The 26,599-nt window shown below is 46.1% G+C and overlaps 1 protein-coding gene across 1 annotated transcript in view; it reads right to left on the bottom strand.

The window, feature by feature from the left end:
- The window catches only part of LOC123993286 (dedicator of cytokinesis protein 2-like), a 198,533-nt gene that overhangs the window by 159,750 nt on the left and 12,184 nt on the right, over positions 1 to 26,599 (bottom strand). The window contains exons 9-21 of the mRNA XM_046295238.1: positions 24,999 to 25,080; positions 24,704 to 24,839; positions 24,460 to 24,535; positions 24,284 to 24,360; positions 23,885 to 24,135; positions 22,660 to 22,758; positions 22,151 to 22,223; positions 21,873 to 21,976; positions 21,326 to 21,506; positions 18,090 to 18,187; positions 17,901 to 17,990; positions 17,140 to 17,240; positions 13,447 to 13,581 (exon numbers count right to left, since the gene is read on the bottom strand). Of these exons, the coding sequence (XP_046151194.1) occupies positions 13,447 to 13,581; positions 17,140 to 17,240; positions 17,901 to 17,990; positions 18,090 to 18,187; positions 21,326 to 21,506; positions 21,873 to 21,976; positions 22,151 to 22,223; positions 22,660 to 22,758; positions 23,885 to 24,135; positions 24,284 to 24,360; positions 24,460 to 24,535; positions 24,704 to 24,839; positions 24,999 to 25,080 (1,503 nt within the window). The remainder of the gene's footprint in view (positions 1 to 13,446; positions 13,582 to 17,139; positions 17,241 to 17,900; positions 17,991 to 18,089; positions 18,188 to 21,325; positions 21,507 to 21,872; positions 21,977 to 22,150; positions 22,224 to 22,659; positions 22,759 to 23,884; positions 24,136 to 24,283; positions 24,361 to 24,459; positions 24,536 to 24,703; positions 24,840 to 24,998; positions 25,081 to 26,599) is intronic.

Raw genomic sequence — 26,599 nt, 5'->3', positions numbered from 1 at the left:
TTGATTTACTACGTAAGCCTGCTTGTTATCCCAAAAATGTACTCAGATCTATACAGACACGAGTGCTCCCTTTTCTTTCCTTTCTGGGGTAACGAATGCTTTTAAGGACTTACGTAGTTCTTGTTGGCTGTTGTTGGGGGAAACGGAAGGAGTAAGGAGGCTAGGTCACATGGAGGCTACGTCAAACTAGACAGAGGAGACTTTACAGTACACAACCTCTCCCAGATACTGACAGTAGAGTACCATCTCTGAATACAAAGCTATGCCAAGTGTTTCATTTTGTATATTGTTTCACCTTGTGTCCCCAACAAAACATCACAATCCCTAAAGTTGTCTACTCCTCCCTTTCTATTCTTTGTTAAACTCCTCTATCTATCCCTACCATTGTAATGAATGTTTTCTCATTACTCTCCTTTCTTCTCGCTCCTCCTCCCCAGCACTCCATCCCTCTTCCTTCCTACATCTCCTGCTGTCTCACTGTAATTTTGTGGTAAATGTTAATTGCAGCACGGGTCGTGGGTGCTGGGGGAGGGTGGGATTACAGCAGGGATCATCAACTAGATTCAGCAGCGGGACAATTATTTTCTTGAGCGGAAGGTCAGGGGGCCGGAACATAATTACAAATCATTTGTACACTGCAAATTGACCGCATGAAGCCCTTACAGATCAAATATTTTGACTAAAACATAAACGTTTCAAACCGTGCTTACATTTCTATATGATATACAGTACCTTCAGAAAGTAGCCTGAATTGAAAACTAAATAGGGCTTTTTTGTCACTGGCCTACACACAGTACCTCATAATTTCAAAGTGTAATTATGTTTTTAGAAATGTTTACAAATTATATTTATTTAACTTTTATTTAACTAGGCAAGTCAGTTAAGAACAAATTCTTATTTACTAGGCGGCCTAACCCGGGCCAAGCCCAAGCCTGGAATCAAACCTGGGTCTGTAGTGATGCCTCTAGTACTGAGATGCAGTGCCTAAGACCGCTGCTCTCATCAAGAGCCAAAATTAATTACATATGAAAAGCTGAAATGTCGTGAGTCAATAAGTATTCAACCCCTTTGTTATGACAAGCCTAAATAAGTTCAGGAGCAAACTTAGCAAGTCACATAAGTTGCATGGACTCACTCTGTGGGCAATAATAGAGTTGATGTCCGCACCCTCAGTGGAAATCTAATTAGCATGATGGGAAAAATCCCCATCAAAATCTGTCTGTTTACACTCAAACAATCTGTTTTGCATGGAACTGCGTCTCAATCCACCACATCTGCCAATGGCGGCCTTCCGCATCTGCGGTGGAAGGTGGCCGAGCTACAGCGATGTTTGCCAGACCCCGAGACATCGCGAAAACGTCTGAATCGTCCAAACAGTTTGGGCTACACACCAATATGGAAAGGTGTGTCACGCCTTGGTCATTGTATTTTGTGTTTTTGTTATATGTTTGGGTAGGCCAGGGTGTGACATGGGTTTATATGTTGTGTTTCGTATTGGGGTTTTATTAGCATTGGGATTGTGTATGATTAGGGGTGTGTCTAGTTAGGCTTGGCTGCCTGAGGCGATTCTCAATCAGAGTGTCATGTTTTGTCTTAGATTGTCTTGTCATTTTGCTATTCCCTCTGTTCATTTTCCCCCTGCTGGTCTTTTTAGGTTCGTTCCCCTTTTTCTCTCTCCCTTCCTCTCTCTCTTCTCTCTATCGTTCCGTTCCTGCTCCCAGCTGTTCCTATTTCCCTAATCAATCATTTAGTCTTCCCACACCTGTTCCTTATCTTTTCCCCTGATTAGAGTCCCTATTTCTTCCCTTGTTTTCCGTTCCTGCCCTGTCGGATCCTTGTCTATTGTTCACCGTGCTGTGTCTGTGTATCGCCCTGTCGTGTCGTGTTTCCCTCAGATGCTGCGTGGAGAGCAGGTGTCTGAGTCTGCTAGGTTCAAGTGCCTTCCCGAGGCAACCTGCATTTCTTGTCGAGTTCCAGTCTGTTCTCGTCATTACGAGTGGAATTATGTCTTATGTTTGTAGAATTACTTTACTGGATTAAAGACTCTGTTTTCGCCAAGTCGCTTTTGGGTCCTCATTCACCTGCATGACACAGAGTCAGGTGCTTGTCGTTGTCTCTGATTGGGAACCGTATTTAGGTAGCCTGAGTTCACGTTGTATTTTGTGGGTGTTTGTTCCTTTCTCTGTGTTGTAGTCACCAGATAGGCTGTAATTAGTTTCACGTTTCGTTTGTTGTTTTCGTATTTCAGTTATTTCACGTACCGTTTTCATTCATTAAAGTCATGAGTAACCTACACGCTGCATTTCGGTCTGACTCTCTTCTTACAACAGATGAACGTCATTACAGAAACACCCACCACTCACAGACCGAGCAGCGTGTGAACTGGCAGGAGCTAAAGGAGGACGTTATGGACAGCAGAAGCATGGATTATACGACATGGGAAGAAATCGACAGGTGGGCGGCCGACCCAGAGAGAGTGCAGGAGCCCGCCTGGGATTCGCTTCAGCAGTGCGAAGAGGGCTATAGAGGAATGGAGTCTAAAAGGAAAACACGGCGACGCAGAGCGAAAACCGAAAGTAACGGGGGAGAGCGCAGAGAGAGAGTGGCTGAGTCAGGAGTCAGACCTGAGCCTACTCTCCCTGTTAATCGTGAAGAGCAGTTGCAGTGGGAGAGGCTGCACCACTTGGAGATTTGGACATGGGAGGAGGAATTAGACGGTAAAGGACCCTGGGCGCAGCCGGGGGAATATCGCCGTCCCAAGGAAGAAATAGAAGCGGTTAAAGCGGAGAGGCGCAGGTATGAGGAGGCAGCACGGCGACGCGGTTGGAAGCCGGAAAAACAGCCCCAAAAAATTATTGGGGGGGGGGCTAGAAGGGAGAATAGTTATGCCAGGTAGGAGACCTGCGCAAACTCCCTGTGCTCACCGTTGGGCTAGAGAGACCGGGCAGGCACCGTGTTATGCTATGGAGCGCACGGTGTTTCCAGTGAGGGTGCAGAGCCAGGTGCGGCACATACCAGTCCTTCCTCTTGGCCGGGCTAGAGTGGGCATCGAGCCAGGTAAGCTTGGGAAGGCTCGGTGCTCAAGAGCTCCAGTGCGCCTGCACGGTCCGGTCTATCCAGAGCCATCTCTACACACCAGTCCTCCGGTAGCAGCTCCCCGCACCAGGCTTCCTATGCGTGTCCTAGATCCAGTACCACCAGTTCCAGCACCACGCACCAGGCCTCCAGTGCGCCTCGCCTATTCAGCGCAGCCAGCGCTTTTCTCCTCTCCTGCGCTATCGGAGTCTCCCGCCTGTTTAGCGCAGCCAGAGCCTTTCTCCTCTCCTGCGCTGCCGGAGTCTCCAGTCTGCCCAGCGCTGCCAGTGCTCCCAGTCGGCCCAGCGCGGCCAGTGCTCCCAGTCTGCCCAGCGCCGCCAGTGCTCCCAGTCTGCCCAGCGCCGCCAGTGCTCCCAGTCTGCCCAGCGCCGCCAGTGCTCCCAGTCTGCCCAGCGCCGCCAGTGCTCCCAGTCTGCCCAGCGCCGCCAGTGCTCCCAGTCTGCCCAGCGCTCCCAGTCAGCCCAGTGCAGCCAGTGCTCCCAGTCTGCCCAGCGCGGCCAGTGCTCCCAGACTGCCCAGCGTGGCCAGTGCTCCCAGTCTGCCCAGCGCGGCCAGTGCTCCCAGTCAAGGCACACTTAACCAGCATGGCTAACACAGCATTCTGCAGCAATAAGCCTCATCTGGTTTGCGCTTCGTGAGATTATCATTTGTTTTTCTACAGGACAATGATCCACCTACAGGCTGTGTAAGGGCTATTTGATCAAGAAGGAGAGTGATGGAGTACTGCATCAGATGACCTGGCCTCCACAATCACCAAAACTCAACCCAATGGAGATGGTTTAAGATGAGTTGGACCGCAGAGTAAAGGCAAAGCAGCCAACAAGTGCTCAGCATATGTGGGAACTCCTTCAAGACTGTTGGAAAAGCATTCCAGGTGACTACCTCATGAAGCTGGTTGAGAGAATGCCAAGAGTGTGCAAAGCTGTCATCAAGGCAAAGGGGTGGCTTCTTTGGGGAATATAAAATACATTTGGATTTGTTTAACACTTTTTTGGTTACTACATGATTCCATATGTGTTATTTCATAGTGTTTGTCTTCACTATTATTCTGCAATGTAGCAAATAGTAAAAATAAAGAAAACCGCTTGAATGAGTAGGTGTGTCCAAACTTTTGACTGGTGCTGTACAAGTTGGTTGTTTAGCTCTAGGATGCCCACAAGCCTCAAAAGACTCTGAGGTAGCCCGGTACCAGTTTAGAAAACGTATGGATGTATACACTGAATGCACAAAATATTAGGAACAACTTTTCCCCCTCAAACTACCTCAATTCGTTGGGGCGAGGACTCTACAAGCTGTCAAAAGCATTCCACAGGGATGCTGGCCAATGTTGACTCCAAAAGTAAAAAATAATTTTGCCTTCCTCAAACCAGACGGCACAATTTTCTTGTTTTATTACATAGCCAGGGACACATTTCAACACTCAGACATAATTTACAAAGGAAGCATTTATGTTTAGTGAGTCAGAGGCAGTAGGGATGACTAGGGATGTTCTTGTGATAAGTGTGTGAATTGGAAAATGTTTCTGTCCTTTTGGGTGAAAATGTTTCTGTACTTTTGGGTGTCAGGGAAAATGGATGGAGTAAAAAGTAAAGGATTTCCTTTAGGAAAGTAGTGGAGTAAAAGTCAAAGTAAAGTACAGATAGCCCCCAAAAAACGACTAAATACTTCAAAGTATTTTTACTTAAGTACTTTACACCACTGGTGGTGGAGCATTCTTGATACACAAGAATGCATGAAAAACCCACTTAAAAATGTTGTCTTGCCCATTCACCATCTAAATGGCACACATACACAATCCCTGTCTTCTTCCTCATGTTCTTTGAGTTTGGGTTGGCGGATCGCATCCAACTCAAAGGTGCATACACCGCCACCTACATACCACTATTTCATGAAAATATAAATCACCCAATTAACTCTTAAAAATCAGTAAAATCTCATACACCCGGGTACATCTATGCTGTTGCCACCTACACTCATTAAAACCCACTACCACCATTCCACTACTTTGACCCTATTTTTAAAAAAAAGTAAAAAAAGTTTAACCTTTATTTAACTAGGAAAGTCAGTTAAGAACAAACTCTTATTTACAATGACGGCCTACCCCGGCCAAACCTGGACAACGCTGGGCCAATTGTGCGCCGCCCTATGGGACTCCCAATCACGGCCGGTTGTGATACAGCCTGGATTCAAACCAGGCTGTCTGTAGTGATGCCTCTAGCGCTGAGATGCAGTGCCTTAGACCGCTGTGCCACTCAGGAACCTATCTGCTCCTGCCCATGCCAACAGCCTAGGAGGACGGGACACCACCCCTCAACACACCCTGTAACTCATCCTAAGTTAAATCTCGTATACCCAACTATTTCTCTGCAGCTGCTACCACAACATCTATTTTCAGTGATTTACTTTCCATTTCTATGGCACAGTTGATAAACATAGCTCTGAACGTTAAGAAGACAACCTTACTGAAGCATAACTCACTTGTTACCCTCATCCCACTTGTTTCCCTGTACTGGCAAAAAGCTATTACTTACTGCGGTCACAATCCATGTCTCGATTGTCTCAAGGCTTAACATGACTCATTTTACCTGTCTCCTCCCCTTCACACACGGACTGAAGTGAATTTAACAGGTGACAAGGGACCTGGGACCTTCTGTGACAAGGGACCTGTCAATAAGGGACCATAGCTTTCACCTGTATTCACCTGGTCAGTCTATGTCACAGAAAGAGCAGGTGTTGCTAAAGTTTCTTTACACTCAGTCTATATGGAGGTATACTGAACAAAAATGTAAAACATGTAAAGTATTGGTCCCATGTTTCATTAGCTGAAGTAAAAGATGGCAGAAATGTTCCATATGCACAAGAATCTAGTTCTCTCAAATGTGCACAAATTTGTTCACATCCCTGTTAGTGAGCATTTTTCCTATGCCAAGATAATCCTTCCACCTGACAGGTGTGGCATATCAAGACGCTGATTAAACATGATCATTACACAGGTTCACCTTGTGCTGGGGAAAATAAAAGGCAAGATGTGCAGTTTTGTCACACAACACAATGCCACAGATGTCTCAAGTTTTGAGAGTGTGCAATTGGCATGGTGACTGCAGGAATGTCCTCCAGAGCTGTTGACAGAGAATTTAATGTTAATTTCTCTACCATTAGCCGCCACCAACGTTGTATTAGACATTTTGGCAGTGCGTCCAACCGGCCTCACAACCGCAAACCACGTATAACCACACCAGCCCAGGACGTCCACATTCAGCCACACTGATGAAACTGTGGGTTTGCACAATCAGAGTTTCTGACCAAACTGACAGAAACCGTCACAGGGAAGCTCATCTGCGTGTTTGTCATCATAACCAAGGTCTTAACCTGACTGTAAATACTCACTTTTGATGGTTACTGGCATGCTGGAGAAGTGTGCTCTTCACGGATTCATTCCATTTTCAACTGTATCGGGCAGATGGCAGACAGCGTGTATGGCAGACAGCGTGTATGGTGGCGGTGGGGTTATGGAATGGGCAGGCATAAGCTACGGAAAACGAACACAATTGCATTTTATCGATGGCAATTTGAATATACAGAGATACCGTGACGAGATCGTGAGGCCCATTGTCATGCCATTCATCAGACGCCATCATGTTCCAACTCATGTTTCAGCCCAATAATGCACGGCCCAATGTCTCAAGGATATGTACACAATTCCTGAAAGCTGAAAAGTTCCCAGTTTTTCAATGACCTGCATACTCAACAGACATGTTACCCATTGAGCAAAGTTGGGATACTCTGGATTGATGTGTACGACAGCGTGTTCCAGTTCCTGCCAATATCCAGTAACTTTACACAGCCATTGAAGAGTAGGTCAACATTCCAAAGGCAACAATCAACAGCCTAATCAACTCTATGCAAAGGAGATGTGTTGTGCTGCATGAGGCAAATTGTGGTCGCACAAGATACTGACTGGTTTTCTGATCCAGGCCCCTACCTTTTTTTAAGGTATCTGTGACCAACAGATGCATATCTGTATTTGTATCTGTATCTGCATATTAGGCTCTAATTTATTTATTTCAATGGACTGACTTGAATTCAGAAAGTCTTCAGACCCCTTTGTCATTTTCCACATTACAGCCTTATTCTAAAATCTATACATCATGTCATGTATTGTCATGTATTGTCATGTCTTGTCCCTGTGCTTTCTCTTCTCTTCGTTTCCCCCTGCTGGTCGTATTAGGTTTCTTTCTCTCTCTCTATCCCTCTCTCTCTCTATCGTTCCGTTCCTGCTCCCAGCTGTTCCTCATTCTCCTAACGACCTCGTTTACTCTCTCACACCTGTCCCCTATTTTGCCCTCTGATTAGGTCTCTATTTCTCTCTCGGTTTCTGCCTCTGTCCTTGTCGGATTCTTGTTTGCTGTGTCCTTGTTCCGTCCTGTCGTGTTTTGCCTTTTCATCAGATGCTGCGTGTGAGCAGGTGTCTCTGTCCGCTACGGCCCGCGCCTACCCGAAGGGACCTGCAGTCTGTTGCCGCTTGTCCTGCAATTCTCCTCAACAACTAGAGGATTTATGTTTTCCCTGTTTGGACATCTCCTGTAAAGGGTTGAGGATTATGTTTTCCCTGTTTGGACTTTAATAAACTCAGTTCCTGTTAAGTCGCTTTTGGGTCCTCACTCACCTGCATAACACATCAATCTATACATAATCAATCTATGCGGCAGAGAACTGGAAGGAAAGGCGGCCAAATGAGGTGTTGGCTTTAGGGATGATCAGTGAGATACACAAGCTGGAGCGCGTGCTACGGGTGGGTGTTGCCATCGTGACCAGTGAACTGAGATAAGGCGGAGCTTTACCTAGCATGGACTTGTAGATGACCTGGAACCAGTGGGTCTGGCGACGAATATGTAGCGAGTGCCAGCCGACTAGAGCATACAGGTCGCAGTGGTGGGTGGTATAAGGTGCTTTAGTAAAAAAACGGATGGCACTGTGATAAACTGCATCCAGTTTGCTGAGTAGAGTATTGGAAGCTATTTTGTAGATGACATCACGGAAGTCGAGGATCGATAGTATAGTCAGTTTTACTAGGGTAAGTTTGGCGGCGTGAGTGAAGGAGGCTTTGTTGCGAAATAGAAAGCCGACTCTAGATTTGATTTTAGATGTTTGATATGAGTCTGAAAGGATAGTTTACAGTCTAACCAGACACCTAGGTACTTATAGATGTCCACATATTCTAGGTCGGAACCATCCAGGGTGGTGATGTTAGTCGGGCGTGTGGGTGCAGGCAGCGAACGGTTGAAAATCATGCATTTGGTTTTACTAGCGTTTAAGAGCAGTTGGAGGCCACGGAAGGAGTGTTGTATGGCATCGAAGCTCGTTTGGAGGTTAGATAACACAGTGTCCAAGGAAGGGCCAGAAGAATACAGAATGGTGTCATCTGCGTAGAGGTGGCTCAGGGAATCACCCGCAGCAAGAGCAACATCATTGATATATGCAGAGAAAAGAGTCGGCCCGAGAATTAAACCCTGTGGCACCGCCATAGAGACTGCCAGAGGACCGGACAACATGCCCTCCGATTTGACACACTGAACTCTGTCTGCAAAGTAGTTGCAAGGCAGTCATTAGAAAAACCTAGGCTACTGAGTCTGCCAATAAGAATATGGTGATTGACAGAGTCGAAAATCTTGGCCAGGTCGATGAAGACGCCTGCACAGTACTGTCTTTTATCGATGGCGGTTATGATATCGTTTAGTACCTTGAGCGTGGCTGAGGTTCACCCGTGACCGGCTCGGAAACCAGATTGCACAGCGGAGAAGGTATGGTGGGATTCGAGATGGTCAGTGATCTGTTTGTTAACTTGGCTTTCGAAGACCTTAGATAGGCAGGGCAGGATGGATATAGGTCTGTAACAGTTTGGGTCCAGGGTGTCTCCCCCTATGAAGAGGGGGATGACCATGGCAGCTTTCCAATCCTTGGGGATCTCAGACGATATGAAAGAGAGGTTGAACAGGCTGGTAATAGGGGTTGCGACAATGGCGGCGGATAGTTTCAGAAATAGCAAAGGGTCTGAATATAAATAAAGGTATTTCTGTTTTTTATTTTTAATAAATTGACAAAAATGTATAAAAACACGTTTTAACTTTGTCATTATGAGGCATTGTGTGTAGAAAAAAATTATTTAATCCTTTTTTTGAATTCAGACTGTAACACCAAAAAATGTGGAGTAAGTCAAGGGGTATGAAAACTTTATGAAGGCACTGTATCTCTCTATTATGCACAGGAATACTTCGGAACAGATTTCCAAATTTAAAATCACTTTGAGGCAATTTGCTGGTACAACATGGTAAAACATTTTTTACTTGAGGGGTCAAATGAAATAACCCGAGGATCGAATATGGCCCGCAGGCCACCAGATGGTGAACCCTGGATTAGACTGTGACACACAGGGTTATTATCACATGACTCTGAGAGTACCGGGCGGCGTTGTGATTACTAAAGCATTGTCTTCCATAATCCCCCTGTGTGGCTGAGTGCACACACACACAGACACACATACACGCAAACGCACAAACAATGGACATACAGTGCCTTGCAAAAGTATTCATTCCCTTTGCCGTTTTTCCTATTTTGTTGCATTTCAACCTGTAATTTAATTAAAACTTCTGAGAACTATGCCCATTTTTTCTCAATTTCCTACCTGAATGATGTGCCCAAAGTAAACTGCCTGTTGCTCAGGCCCTGAAGCCAGGGTATGAATATAATTGGTACCAGTGGAAAGAAAACACTTTAAAGTTTGTAGAAATGTTAATAAAATGTAGGAGAATATAACACAATAGATATGGTAGGAGAAAGTTCAAAGAAAAACCAACCAGATTTTGTTTTGAGAGAGTCTACCCTCTTAGAATGGCAAGTAAAATGTATTATTGACAATTAGCTCCCTGGATGCAATTCCTATGGCTTCCACATGGTGTCAGCAGGTTTCAGGCTTGTAACTTCAAAAACTAATAAAAAATATCAGTTTTAGTACAGGGATTTGCTAAAATCGGTTTCCTATTGAACATACTTCTTTCAGTAAGAAGTATTATAGTTTGTTTACATTTCAGAGTATTTGTGGAGTAAATAGAAACATTATTTTATTTTATTTTATCTAATAAAATGACACTACATGTTATAGCTAGGACCCTTTGGATGACAAACCAGAGGGAGATTTTCAAAAAGTAAGTGAATATTTAAATCACTATTTGTGAATGTATGAAACCTGTGCCGGTGGAAAAATATTTTGATGTGGGGCACCGTCCTCAAACAATCGCATGGCATGTTTGAAAAAAGAAATGTGTTTTTTTTTAAAGTGGTGCGTGCATACATATTCACCCCCTTTGCTATAAGCCCCTAAATAAGATCTGGTTCAACCAATTACCTTCAGAAGTCACATTATTTAACTAATTAAGTGCACCTGTGTGCAATCTAAGTGTCACATGATCTGTCACATGATCTCAGTATATATATCGCCTGTTCTGAAAGGGCCCAGACTCTGCAACACCACCAAGCAAGAGGCAACACCAAGCAAGCGGCACCATGAAGAGCAAGGAGCTCTCCAAACAGCTCAGGGACAAAGTTGTGGAGAAGTACAGATCAGGGTTGGGTTATAAAAAAATATCAGAAACTTTGAACATCCCACGGAGCACAATTAAATCCAATATAAAAAAATGGAAAGAACATGGCACCGCAACAAACCTGCCAAGAGACAGCTGCCCACCAAAACTCACAAACCAGGCAAGGAGGGCATTAACCAGAGAGGCAACAAAGAGACCAAAGATAACCCTGATGGTGCTGCAAAACTCCACAGCGGAGATTGGAGTATCTGCTTTACGGAAGAGTGGCCAGAAAAAAATAAGCAAACATGTTTGGTGTTCGACAAAAGGCATGTGGGAGACTCCCTAAACATATGAAGAAGGTTCTCTGGCCAGATGAGACGAAAATTGAGCTTTTTGGCCATCAAGGAAAACTCTATGTCTGGCGCGAACCCAACACCTCTCATCACCCTGAGAACAATGAAGCATGGTGGTGGCAGCATCATGCTGTGGGGATGTTTTTAATCGACAGGGACTGGGAAACTGGTCAAAATTGAAGGAATGATGAATGGCGATAAATACAGGGAAATTCTTGAGGGAAACATGTTTCAGTCTTCCAGAGATTTGAGACTGGGACAGAGGTTCATCTTCCAGCAGGACAATGACCCCTTCCAGTACGATATTTTGTGAGATTGAGGAACCTGTTTTGCCTTGTTTTCCATTAGCATACTGCTAAAGTAACACTTGAGTGGTTTAAGGGGAAACATTTAAATGTCTTGGAATGGCCTAGTCAAAGCCGAGACCTCAATCCAATTGAGAATCTGTGGTATGACTTAGATTGCTGTACACCAGCGGAACATTGTTTGTTTCACAATAATAAAAAAATACCTTGCATCTTCAAAGCTGTAGGGCATGTCGTGTAAATCAAATCATACAAATCACACACACACACACACACACACACACACACACACACACACACACACACACACACACACACACACACACACACACACACACACACACACACACACACACACACACACACACACACACACACACACACACACAATAAACAGTATATATTTGAGACTCCACCGCAGACAATCATGACAGCCGGGTACAGGGTAGACACAATGCTATCCTATACTAACCCGATCCCAACGACACAAAGCACATGTGCGCAACAGATATCTCTGACCCCAGTGGCATGTTCCTGTCTGGATCTCTGCACCCTTTTACCCCTGCAGGCTCCTGTAGAATAGTGGTAGAGTGGAGTGTACAGTAGAGTAGGGCCTCATAATCCTGGGCCTAAAGCCCTATGGGCCCTATCAGAGAACAGCCTGGGACCAGGCGTTGACCCGAACACTGCTCACCCTGATAGCTACTGTAACTCTACTGCTACCCATATACACCATTCACCGCCATGGGACAACAGAATGAATGGGCTACTCACACCAGATGGACAGGAGACGAGGAGAGACGAGGAGAGACGGAGGGAGGGAGGGAGTAGAGGCCAGAGGGAGATGGAGAGCTAAGAAAGAGGCGGTAAGATGAACAAAGAGGGATAAATAAAGAGGTATGACTGAGGCCGGAGGAAAGTTATAGAAGGGGAAAGAAAGGTAAAAGCAAGGTTTGAAGAAAGAAGGGATAGGGCAGAGAGAGAGAGAGAGAGAGAGAGAGAGAGAGAGAGAGAGAGAGAGAGAGAGAGAGAGAGAGAGAGAGAGAACATCTAATACATTCTCTACTTATAGAAATCTGAACTATCGGCACTAGGACTTGAGAAACTTCAGATTCAAACTGATAAATCATTGATGAGTGTAGGATATGAACAGTACTACAGATTAAGCTACAGGACAGTACTGCATGCGCTGCTCTTGAATACTGAGTATCTGGCTAGGCTACTCATATGGGATGAGTTACGTAGACTTGAAATTCAGAAAGTTTCAACTTTCTTTGAAGTAGTTTGGCAGACCTGAGAGTGAAGAACTGGAGCAATCCATCATTCTAGCATCCCTTCAGGGAGAGCAGTGACGAATACATATGCATTGCATATGGTTTCTGAAACAATTTGACAAGCCAACAGATAACCACACACCACACACTTCCCGAAACAAGCAACACAGCCCGAGCCCTTAGAGCCTGTGTTCTGATGTGATGTTATTAATTAATGTTGTTTCTGATTATCATATGGAGCAGCATTCAGATAGAGTTGACGTATCATGTGTCTCTGTGCGGCAGCGTCTCACCTCTATCCGCAGCTGCTCGTTCAGCACTGGGTCTATTTTGTCATTAGGTGTTCACTGAAAACGCCACTTCATCATCAACGCTGGTGAGCAACATTAGTTGCTGCAATCAGCGTCTTTCAGATCAAGCTGTCTTTGGGAATTAGCTCGGTGATGTACAAGAGCGTAAACAAGAGTTTCCATGTGTGTATGTGTCTTGTAATATAATAATAATAATAATAATATATGCCATTTAGCAGACGCTTTTATCCAAAGCGACTTACAGTCATGTGTGCATACATTCTACGTATGGGTGGTCCCGGGAATCGAACCCACTACACTGGCGTTACAAGCGCCATGCTCTACCAACTGAGCTACAGAAGGACCATCTTGTGTCTTGTGTGTGTTGTGTGTGTGCGTGTGTGGACTGTGTGCATGCTTTTAAGAGTTAGATTACACACACACGCACACACACACACACACACACACACACACACACACACACACACACACACACACACACACACACACACACACACACACACACACACACACACACGCAGACTCACTGGGAGTAGAGCATGCGCGAGCGGACGATGAACTTGAAGATGTACTCCAGGGCTTTGAGGGTGCGGAGGTAGTTTTCACACTGCTCCCCTCGACTGGACACATCCAGATACCTCTTCAACACCGACATCAACTTCCTGAGAGGTGGGAGGTGGGAGAGACAGGGGGAGAGAGAAAAAAAAAGAGTAGACAAATCTTAATTTCAAAGTGTTAATTAAAATGTTCATAACACAAACACGCCACAGCACACTGGGCCCAGAGGACGAGGTTTATGTCCCATAGTGCGCCCAAAAATGTGCATGGGCTTGTTGCCTAACTGGATTTAAAACAACCAAAGCCTCTTAAACAATAACAGTCCTTTTATAGCGGTCCGGAATTTTTTCCCCTTCTTTTTTTTTGCAGAAGGATAAAGACAACAACAACAAAAAGTCCATAAGTGTAAGATAATCTGAGGATGACATTGGGTGGCCTCGTATTTAGACAACAGAGTTTTTATATAACGGCATGGCTAGCACTGGTTAAGCTTCGGTTTTGACCCCTTAGGGAGACTGAAACAGCTGATGTAAATTATTACGCGGATGGCACTGTTCTCTACTCAAGTAGCAGCAGCTTGACTTTGGCTTTTGAAAAAGCTCAAAACAGCTTTTAACGTCATTGAACAGAATCTGTACGGCTTGTTCTGAATGGTATTTCCCAACGCTAAACACTCTGAAAACCCAGCCAGGTCACCTGTCATAAAGTCAGAATTCGATGTCCCCATCCATGTCTGAGGACGTCGGGTGATGACGTGGAAACCGACCACTAGGGGCAACAGCGAGCAGTGTTACCTTCAAGTAGGTATGATGCCTAAACCTAACCTTATGATGTTTGGAACCACTTCGAATTTTGACGATTGAGAAACATGACCGAATGTCTAATTCTGACGCGAGACTGTGAGAGCTTGTTGGTAAACCATGTCATTACTACCTTGGAAGGAAATTTCATAGAGCATGTCAAGACGTACAAATATCTGGGAGTCTGGGTGGGGTTTGGATGCGCGCTGTGTTAAGAAGCAGTGCGGCTTGGTTGGGTTTCGGAGGACGCATGGCTTTCGACCTTTGTTTGTCCCGAGCCCGTACGGGATTTGTAGCGATGAGACAAGATAGTAACTACTAACAATTGGATACCATGAATTTGGGGAGAAAAGAGGGTCAAATTTAAAAATAAAATAAATAAATAAAAATGAATATGTTTATATTACCGGCATAAAGGCTTGTTTTTCCTCTGAGGCCAGAAAAGAGCTGGTACGGTGTACATTCCTGTCTGTCTTGGACTACAGTGATGTCGTTTATGGGCAGACCCCAAGCACTACCCTGAAGACACTTGATTCCATGTATCATGCAGCACGTAGGTTTATTACCAACCAAAAGCATCTGACACACCACTGTGATCTCTAGAGCGCTGTTGGCTGGTCTTCGTTGACTCTACGTAGGCTTAAACGTTGGTCTACTATGATCTATTAGGCCATTTTGGGAAAACTGCAGCTTTATCTCTGTTCTTCTTTGATAAGGTCTTAAAAATAAATACCAGTCACGGTCTCACTCTTACTTACATTTAACGGTTCCTAAAATCAGATCATGGCAAAAGGTGTTTTAGCTACTCAGGTCCGTGGTCTTGGAATTCTCTCCAGACTAGCTGGAAACTCCAGGGTCTTGTTGGTTGACTCACATGTTACTGAGGAATGTGATTGTCAGTAGGACTTGATGCAGTGGTACATATGCTAGACGTTTTTCTATCTATGATGTGTGTATGTTTTTTGTAATTGAATTGTATGTGTGTCTATGTCAAAACATACACTATAAAAAAAATGATGGTGTGTCTCTGTCTGTAAGTTGTTAGTGCATCTGATATTTGTCTGAAACATTGTTCCCCCCTGCTGCTGTCTTGATTGGACCAGGTCTCTCTTGAAACAAACAATTTTATCTTAATGATACTAACCTGGATAAATGAAGGTTCAATAAAAAGTAAGGGGAATCCTCTGTTTTAACACAGATTGGAGAGTGAGATGGGGGGGTGTAAGGGACGAGGGCGGGGAGAGCAAGATGGGGGGGGGTAAGGGACGAGGGCGGGGAGAGCGAGATGGGGGGTAAGGGATGAGGGCGGGGAGAGCGAGATGGGGGGGTGAGGGACGAGGGCGGGGAGAGCAAGATGGGGGGTGAGGGACGAGGGCGGGGAGAGCAGATGGGGGGTAAGGGACGAGGGCGGGGAGAGCGAGATGGGGGGGTGAGGGACGAGGGCGGGGGGGAGAGCAAGATGGGGGGGGTAAGGGACGAGGGCGGGGAGAGCGAGATGGGGGGGTAAGGGACGAGGGCGGGGAGAGCGAGATGGGGGGGTGAGGGACGAGGGCGGGGAGAGCAAGATGGGGGGTGAGGGACGAGGGCGGGGAGAGCAAGGTGGGGGGGTGAGGGACGAGGGCGGGGAGAGCAAGATGGGGGTGAGGGACGAGGGCGGGGAGAGCGAGATGGGGGGGGGTAAGGGACGAGGGCGGGGGAGAGCAAGATGGGGGGGTGAGGGACGAGGGCGGGGAGAGCGAGATGGGGGGGGGGATGGCGAGGGCGGGGAGAGCGAGATGGGGGGTTGGCGAGGGACGAGGGCGGGGAGAGCGAGATGGGGGGTTGGCGAGGGACGAGGGCGGGGAGAGCGGGGGAGATGGGAGGGGGGTTGGCGAGGGCGGGGAGAGCGAGATGGGAGGGGGGTTGGCGAGGACGAGGGCGGGAGAGCGAGATGGGGGGGTGAGGGACGAGGGCAGGGAGAGCGAGATGGGGGTGAGGGACGGGCGGGGAGAGTGAGATGGGGGGACGGGGGGGGAGAGCGAGATGGGGGGTGAGGGACGAGGGCGGGGAGAGCAAGATGGGAGGGGCGAGGGACAAGGGCAGGGAGAGCGAGATTGACAGCATGGAGAGCAAGAGAGAGGAGAGAGAGGGGTGGAGTGAGCGATTTTGAGAGCGACGGGGAGAGACGTCAAGAGGGAACGAGAGAGGGATAAAGTGAGAATGAGAGAGAGAGAGAGTACATATTGCCTTGGCACGTCATGCCAATAAAGCAATTGAATTGAGTAGCAGAGAGGCGAAGTTAAAGTTGAAGTTAAGACTCAGTGAGCCAAGTATTCTGGCCAGCCTTGAGTAAAGTACCACGGTCTAGTAATCCACCTTATCCTGGCTTATCCGTCCATTGGCTTATCCGTCCATTGACTTATCCGTCCATTAACTTCTACTGCAAACCTACAGGCACAGGTCCTATGAGCCGTTCTGGCTACTTACTCAAAGGCCTACAGGCACACAGCATTCACAATGACACACGATTAATGCACTACACCCAGCATCAGCACAGCTTCTTCAACAGTGACCCTTCACCTGAACCCAGCACCACCATCTGGACTACCATCACGTGGAACCATTGTGATAATGATGACATACTGTATATGCACTGTCACTCAACAGTGGAAAATCAATGTGCACGTCATCTAATGTGGAAATGTCACTATGAGTGTGGCATGAGGAGTCATTATCGATAGGGCCTGCTGCTTTACCTCCACAGTCTGACTATCAATGTGAAAGAGGAGTTCAGCCACTCCTGAGACTGCCTCTGAGAGACAGTGAGACTGGCAGACAGGCGGAGGGGAAGAGGAAGGGTTGGACACAGGAAGTAGTACTGACTTGTATGCCAGCGTGGCGCTGAAGTGCTGTTTAATGTAGGCCTCCAACACCGTGTTAAAATGCTGGAACTTCCTGTCTGCTATCAGACCAATGATATAGATCTGAGAGAGAGAGAGAGAGAGAGAGAGAGAGAGAGAGAGAGAGAGAGAGAGAGAGAGAGAGAGAGAGAGAGAGAGAGAGAGAGAGAGAGATTACATTGTTGTACATTGTTATATATATATATATATATATATATATATATATATATATATATATATATATATATATATATATATATATATATATATATATATATATATGACATTTGTAATGTCTTTATTGTTTTGAAAGTTCTGTATGTGTAATGTATACTGTTAATTTTTATTGTTTATTTCACTTTTGTATATTATCTACCTCACTTGCTTTGGCAATGTTAACACATGTTTCCCATGCCAATAAAGCCCCTTGAATTGAATTGAATTGAATTGAGAGAGAGAGAGAGAGAGAGAGAGAGAGAGAGAGAGAGAGAGAGAGAGAGAGAGAGAGAGAGAGAGAGAGAGAGAGAGAGAGAGAGAGAGAGAGAGAGAGACACATTGATAAGGTGAGAGAGAGATGTGCCTCACTGGCAAAATGACACACAGACAAGCAACAAGCAGGAAGACATGTCTATGCCGAAAGAGAATGACAGAGCCATAAGGACAGAGATCGACAGACTGACAGACAGAGATAAGAACAGTGACAGAGAATACCAGACAGAGACAAGAACACACACACACACTCACCAGGGCGTCGAACACTAGGATGTCATAGTCGTCAGTCTGGGAGTGTTCCATCATGATGGTGAACAGAGCATCCAGAGTGTCCTGGAGAAACTACACAGGGAGGGGAGAAGAGTCCATAAGATGACACACACACACACACACACAAACAAACACACACATACCCAAATAAGACACACGAACAACACACACCTTGACAACCTGCTCTCCGTCGATGATCTTGAGTTTCTCCAGGTTTTCTTTGAGGAGCTCAGGACGAGTCCTCCACTTCAGTAGGCCCAGCAAACCCACTGAGCAGGAGAAAGAAGAAGACAAAAAACATCAATCTATCCATCCACCTACCTGTCATTGAGTCACGGTAAACCCGGCCAGCACACCCGCAACAATCATTGAATCAATCATCCGTTGTTCTGGGGGCTTGAAGCCTAATAACCGAAGCACGGGAACTCCAGTTGGCTGCAGTGGTGTAGTGCTGTTTTGTATGGTGCCGGATCGACCACATTTAAAAAAAAAATCAGTTCTCAATCACAGTTTGTACTGGCAGAAGAAGCCGATTGTCTTTTTAGAATATGCATGAAATGCTTCCTTCAAATGCAATGCCCGCCTACGCCCAAAGATACTGTCTCAATAAATGTTTCTCATTTTCAAACCCTCAAACACTACATTGGGCATACCTCATTTCAAAATGCGCCATCTGTCAATCGTGGATAATAGCAGGCTACTTCTCGTTTTAGTGCTGAAACATCCCAACTGCATTTGCATGCCAATAATTTGATCTCAGTTCCATGGGAACATTTAGACCTATCCTGTTGCCTAGTCACCCCTACCTACAGTATAGATCCATACAGTAGCTACCTTTATTACCTCGTACCCCTGCACATCGACTCGATACTGGTACCCCATGTTATTTTTTACTCATTGTGTATTTATTCCTTGAGTTAGAATTGTTTCTATAATATTTAGAGTTTTCTCTCTGCATTGTAAGGAAGGGTCCGTGAGTAACGCACGCTAACCCCATTCCGTACAAATGTGCCCCCAACCGCGACATTCAAACGAGGCTGCAATGGGACTGTATGGGACTGTAGCGACTGTGTTGACATCAAAATCTGGGGTGTTGAACTACGTTTCTTGTCAAGCGTTGATTGACATGATAATGGTCCGATAGTATTGGAGAAAAGTTTTTAAAAACGGACCCCTCCGACGCTGTACGTTACAGCGTGACGTGTCATGGCGTAACGTACAGCACACATAAAGCAACTGTCTTACAGCCTCTCTCCACCAGGTGTAGCACTTTTCTCACAGTTTAAAAACAAGGGACAGGGTAAGGGGTAAGGGGGGTACCTAGTCATTTTCTGTGTCGTCACTGCAAGCTATCATGACGCTCAAAAGCCACTGTTCACTTCTGAAGATCACTTTAGCACCGCCCTAAAAACCCGATTCAAATTCGACACAAACCTTCATAGTGTTTCATTGACATTTTAGAGGCGATAAGGTGATAAATTGGACAGGTCGAGTGACACCTCTCCATCTCACTATCACACAATAGGTTTCACTTCCCCACCTGCCATTTAAAAAAAGACCCAACGGAGCTCATTGCCTTCTTGAATCATGCAGAGATGGGCATCATGAAGGCCGAGTCATTGATTTGGTTAGAAAGGGGTGAAATTGTGCTTTACAATGGTATTGATATTACAGTTGATCTGGAACTATTACGTTTTTTTGGTCGCTAAAATAAAGTCAATCGTACAGACCAGTGCGATGTACAAATGTGAGTTTCACCGTCAGTCTACACCTGTTTTTTACAAAGCAGGGCTGAACATGGGGCTCCGCTACCACCACCCTTCATATCTCAGCACTAGCAATATCATTCTCTACTTGTGCATCTGTTTGGTCAAGGTCATCACACACACACACACACACACACACACACACACACACACACACACACACACACACACACACACACACACACACACACACACACACACACACACACACACACACACACACACACACACACACACACACACACACACACACACAAATGCCACCATGGAACACTACGATCCACCATACTTCCCTGGCTCCCTGTCCTGGCAAACATCCCCCCTTCCACATATCTGGAGACTCAAAACTACCCACAAAACGATTGAAAAAGCCTGCAACGTCCCACACCTACCGCTCCGCGAGGAGCTCCTCAACCCACCAAAGATCCGCCTCCCCGCAGGAAAGACAATTTGGAAAGACCCACCCACTGACGACTTCAACAAAAGTGGACACAAGAATGGGAGTCACTCGACCTGACAAATAAGCAACCAATCAGTACCCCCTGACCACAGGCCCCTGGTTTCAACCTCCCCAGGAAGGAATGGTCCACCCTCAATAAGTTCAGGACTGGCCACGGCCCATGCCTCGCCAACCTCCACTGATGGGGCATAAAAAGTAAGCCCCCTAAGTGCCTGTGGGGTGGAGCAAACCATGCACCCCATTGTTGAAATCTTTCCTATCCATACACTCAGTGGAAGCAACCGCTTGGCCCAGGTACTTTGCATTCGCTAAGTGAATAATAGATCTCTAATGTCTTTCAAAGAGAAGTTGAACTAGCTAGCGATATTAGCGATTTGGTTAGCTTGGGTTAGTTGTAAACATTCCGTGACATTTATTAGGTATTATGGTTAACAAAAACAAAGAATTGGCAAATGCTGGTTTGACAATATTTTGCAGCTTGTTTGTTAATCAAACGCGTTGTTTTGAATTAAAACTGCTCACTAGGAGAACATTTCAATGGCCTCCATGTATAAAACTTTCCCCCAGCATGACGCTGTGTGTGTGTGTGTGTGTGTGTGTGTGTGTGTGTGTGTGTGTGTGTGTGTGTGTGTGTGTGTGTGTGTGTGTGTGTGTGTGTGTGTGTGTGTGTGTGTGTGTGTGTGTGTGTGTGTGTGTGTGTGTGTGTGTGTGTGTGTGTGTGTTGTGTGTGTGTGTTTGTGTGTGTTTGTGTGTTGTGTTTGTGTGTGTGTGTGTGTGTCCTTGCGTGCCTGTGTTTGTGTTTAAAAAAATTGTATAAGCACTTGCATCTGGACTGGTGATTAATACTGCAGCACAGTGATCATTACAATGATGGACTGTCTTCCTCACCAACAGCTGTTACACAGCACCTGTATGGCAAGACCATAACTGTGTACGGGGGAAGCGTGTGTGTGTGTGTGTGTGTGTGTGTGTGTGTGTGTGTGTGTGTGTGTGTGTGTGTGTGTGTGTGTGTGTGTGTGTGTGTGTGTGTGTGTGTGTGTGTGTGTGTGTGTGTGTGTGTGTGTGTGTGTGTGTGTGTAGGACAAAACTATGACATCCCTCCCACATTGTTCTAATCTAGAACATACTCAGTCTGTTCTGAGTCGTCGTCGTCCCCCCCACACACACACATACACACACACCGTTCTGGGTGAGTTTGGTGGAGCAGACGAGGGTTGAGACGGTGAAGCTGTCTCTGGAGCTGACAGACAGGACTCCTACACTGCTGCGACTCAGTGTCCCCCCCTTTGGAACGTCACCCTGGTTTCGCGTAGAGGGCTGGGACAGGTACGAGTTCACATCCTCCATCCTCTTACTGTCCCCCTAAGAAAGAGAAGGGGGGGGGGGGTATAGGCCACAGTTTAGTTTGGGACTGAGCGAATGAACAGTAATTCATTTTCATTCAATTTGGCGCTTAATCAATAATTCCAGTTCATTTGGCAGGGAATCTCCAATGACTTAGTTTAGCCTATTAGGTCAGTTGTGAATTGATAATCATTCAGTGTCCCAGGTGATTTGTCTATGACTCAGATGTGATTCAATTCTCCAGTTCTTTCAGCTGTGAATCAATAATAATTCAGTTCCCTTGGCTATTTGACTGGGAATCTGTACTGGCTCATTTCTCCATATGAATGTGAGTTGTTTCCGTAGTTCTGTAGTTGTGTGAATCAGAGGTGATTCAGTTCTGACCTTGAAGACAACCAGTTCATGAAGTCCATCCTGCAGCACTGTTCCATCCGCCTTCATCAGATGAACAAACGCCATGGCAAAGTTCTTCTCACTCTTATCCTTGGCTACAGAAAGAGAGACGATGGGGAGAGACAGATCTAAGGTAATTTATTTAGTAGAGGTATGTAATGCCCCCCTGTCACATTGCTTTTCACCCCTCCAGTCCAATCAGCTCAGCGGTTAAGAAAGTAAGGATGCAATGGGAGGATATATGGGAGGCCAGAGTTGGGTGTACTCACACTCCTGAGAGGAGCGGTGTCTGAACATGAAGCGCAGGTGGCACCTATGCATCTCCTCCAGAGGGATGGCCACCTACAGGACGTAGGGCAACATTACATCGCATTACATTACATTACAACAGGAGATGTCCTGTTACGGCCCTGTGTTTTGCGCAATCATGTGACATGCCTGGATTTGAACCTTTCTTTAAAACCTTTTCCTCAAACCTTCCAGTTTCTCTTTATGTCAGATGGTCCAGCACCATCATCAGACAATTGCTTTCATTTTTGGTGTAATTCTCCTTTCTGGAAGAGGCTCAAAATACAGGATGAAATCTTGCTATATCACATGAATGCACAAAACCAGGGCCCTACAATACCACATATTAAACAGACTATGCATAGTAGTATACACAGAGGGCAACAGTTGATCAACATGCACAAGCATACAACAACGCACACACACACACGCACACACACAAACACGCATACACGCATACACGCATACACACACACACACACACACTGACCTTGAACGTCTCCATCCAGCGTGGTTGTTTGACCTGGTAGTAGATGACAGATCTGTACTCGTTCAGCGGCCGATCCCCGGCTCCCAGACAGATAGAGTTCTACAGGACAGACAGAAAGAGAGACGACAGAAAGAGAGAGATGACAGAATGAGACGACGGAAAAAGAGATGACAGAAAGAGACGACAGAAAAAGAGATGATAGAAAGAGAGAGACAACAGAGAGAGAGATGACAGAACGAGAGATGACAGAAAGAGAGAGACAACAGAGAGAGAGAGAGAGAGACAACAGAGAGAGAGATGACAGAACGAGAGATGACAGAAAGAGAGAGATGACAGAACGAGAGATGACAGAAAGAGAGAGATGACAGAAAGAGAGAGACGACAGAAAGAGAGAGATGACAGAAAGAGAGAGACGACAGAAAGAGAGAGACGACAGAAAGTGAGAGACGACAGAAAGAGAGAGATGACAGAGAGAGAGACGACAGAAAGAGAGAGACGACAGAAAGAGAGAGACGACAGAAAGAGAGAGACGACAGAAAGAGAGAGACGACAGAAAGAGAGATGACAGAACGAGAGACGACAGAAAGAGAGAGACAACAGAGAGAGAGAGATGCCAGAACGAGAGATGACAGAAAGAGAGAGACGACAGAAAGAGAGAGACGACAGAAAGTGAGAGACGACAGAAAGAGAGAGATGACAGAAAGAGAGAGACGACAGAAAGAGAGAGACGACAGAAAGAGAGAGACGACAGAAAGAGAGAGACAACAGAGAGAGAGATGACAGAACGAGAGACGACAGAAAGAGAGAGACAACAGAGAGAGAGATGCCAGAACGAGAGATGACAGAAAGAGAGAGACGACAGAAAGAGAGACGACAGAAAGAGAGAGACGACAGAAAGAGAGAGACAACAGAGAGAGAGATGACAGAACGAGAGATGACAGAAAGAGAGAGACGACAGAAAGAGAGAGACGACAGAAAGAGAACGACGACAATCAATTCAACTAACTCCCATCCACCTAGATACATCGAACCCAACAACCCTAAACAGCAGATGACATATGAAATACAAAGTATGATACAGTGCTGAAACAGTATCCCTTCTTCACTACTTCCAGATGGCCTTGGGTGTAATATTGTTAGTGTGAGGAGATGTTCTATTTGTGTGACAGAGTTTTTATATTTGGTGTGACACACACACACACACACCGTGTCCTGCCCAACTCACCGGCACGGCCTTGCCCTCCTCGTCACACACCATCATGATGACCTCCATGTTTTTCTGGGTGGTCTTGTTGTACTTGTCAAAGTCCCCAGTCCACAGAGTCAAGTAGATGTCGTTGCGGATGTCCCCCGGCATGATGATCTCTGGGAAGCCCAGTTTACGGGCCACCACCGTGCTGCGGTCCACCAGGTGGGGGTACTCCTTACGGATCTGGACGATGTCACCCACCAGGGCCTTCATCGTCACCCACAGACCTGGAGGGAGGACGGGGGCAAGCGTTGACAATACAGTCCATGGAATAGTGTAAAGAGTCCATTTAGTAGTAGTACTGTAACAACAACAGCCAGTAGAGACATCAGCTACGAAGGGGTCATTTGGGCTACTCTGTGGGGTGTGTACTACCTTGTCCTCCACTGTCTCCCCGCGATGCTGTCACCTTGTTCAGCAGGGAGTGGAGGAAGTCATTCTCTGCCACAACCCTGTAAACACACACACAAACATTTCAACGACGTTACAATGACTAAACTAGGTAGGGATGGGGGGAGAGAGGCGGACAGGGAGAAGGAGGCAGGACTCACGGAACAAACGGGATGAAATACTGCTTCTCCTCATCACACTCTATCTTTCCTTTGATGATGTTACTGATGTCCATCACTGCAGACAAGAAGAAAATAATTGCCTCTTTTACATTTTCTGTGATCCACCTAGTACAAAATATGAATGTACTTGTGTGTCAAGCCGTGACCACTATCAGTGGATCCCAATTCAAAATCTTGTTAACACTGCCCACTACCCTATGCCATACACACACACAGTACCTACCTGCCACTCCAAAGGGCCTGCGGAGGCCCAGGGTACACTTCTTGGTGCCAGTCTCTTTCAGTTCCATACGACCCACTCTCACTATCTGACAGATCAGGTAGATCTTGTCTCTGTTCAAATCCTTATTCCCCAGGTCCTGGAGGGGTATGAGGGAGGAGAAATCTAAATAACATGGGGGTCCCGAGGCAAAAGCAGTCGAGAACCACTGACCTAAACGATATGACAGTGGCCACCTCAGTAACTTGGGTTTCGGAATCATTTCGGCATCAAACAGTGCTCCCTAGTGGTGACTTACTGTAAAGACAACCTTCAGGTTGTTCAGCATGTCAACGTCTTTAGGAAAACCTTTACTGGTCCAACGGATCAGGTAGTTCTCACTGGAGGGGGGGGGGGGCATGGAAAGGGTTAACAGAACAGAAGTCTTATAAACACGTAATAAACCCTCAATAAGAATCTAAATGCATTGAATGCACATGTTATAAACATTTTTGGGACATTGACAAAAATAATTGCTAATCCATTGCTTTCAGCTCTTCCAAATAAACACTTCTCCTAAATATAACTTTTCTTGTCCAGCAGAGACTGACGCTGACTTCCTATCAATCTGCTATACATGTACAGTGGGGAAAGGTTGCCGAGCCATCCAAAGCCCACACCTTCCAAAAATATCCCTGTCACAGTTTGACACAGTTTGACTCTGGTCTGGATGAGAAAGGAGGGAGAGGAGTATAGATGGGTCTGTTTGACAGTGATAGACAGCTGTCGCCATTAGCTGTTAGTCAAGCTCTGCTCCTCTATGTTCTGCATTACTATGTTCATAATGAAATAGTATGTACAGTACATAAGACTGCAACCATATTGAGAACAGGGTGACATGGGAATAAGAGGAGGAGAAAAGTAGTGAGGATGAGAGAGGCAGTTATCCATCATTATTACTGGTGTCAGTCAAACTGCCTTTCTATGTGCAGCATCTATGACAAGTGCTACGCTACAGTACAGTACACCACAGTACAGCACAGTACAGCACAGCACAGCACAGTACAGCACAGTACAGCACAGTACACCACAGTACAGCACAGTACAGCACAGTACACCACAGTACAGCACAGCACAGCACAGTACAGTACAGCACAGTACAGCACAGTACACCACAGTACAGCACAGCACAGCACAGCACAGCACAGCACAGCACAGCACAGTACAGTACACCACAGTACAGTACAGCACAGTACAGTACACCACAGTACAGTACAGCACAGCACAGTACAGTACAGCACAGTACAGCACAGTACACCACAGTACAGTACAGTACAGCACAGCACAGCACAGCACAGCACAGTACAGCACAGCACAGTACAGTACACCACAGTACAGTACAGCACAGTACAGTACACCACAGTACAGTACACCACAGTACAGTACAGCACAGCACAGTACACCACAGTACAGCACAGCACAGTACAGTACACCACAGTACAGTACAGCACAGTACAGTACACCACAGTACAGTACAGCACAGCACAGTACACCACAGTACAGCACAGCACAGTACAGTACACCACAGTACAGTACAGCACAGCACAGTACACCACAGTACAGCACAGTACACCAAAGTACAGCACAGCACAGTACACCACAGTACAGCACAGCACAGTACACCACAGTACAGTACAGCACAGCACAGCACAGCACAGTACACCACAGTACATTACAGCACAGCACAGCACAGCACAGCACAGCACAGCACAGCACAGCACAGCACAGCACAGTACACCACAGTACAGTACAGCACAGCACAGCACAGTACACCACAGTACAGCACAGCACAGTACAGTACACCACAGTACAGTACAGCACAGTACAGTACACCACAGTACAGTACACCACAGTACAGTA

The sequence above is a fragment of the Oncorhynchus gorbuscha genome, linkage group LG13 (genome assembly GCF_021184085.1).
Source record: "Oncorhynchus gorbuscha isolate QuinsamMale2020 ecotype Even-year linkage group LG13, OgorEven_v1.0, whole genome shotgun sequence".
NCBI lineage: Eukaryota > Metazoa > Chordata > Actinopteri > Salmoniformes > Salmonidae > Oncorhynchus > Oncorhynchus gorbuscha.
This window is presented reverse-complemented; position numbering and strand designations above follow the sequence as displayed.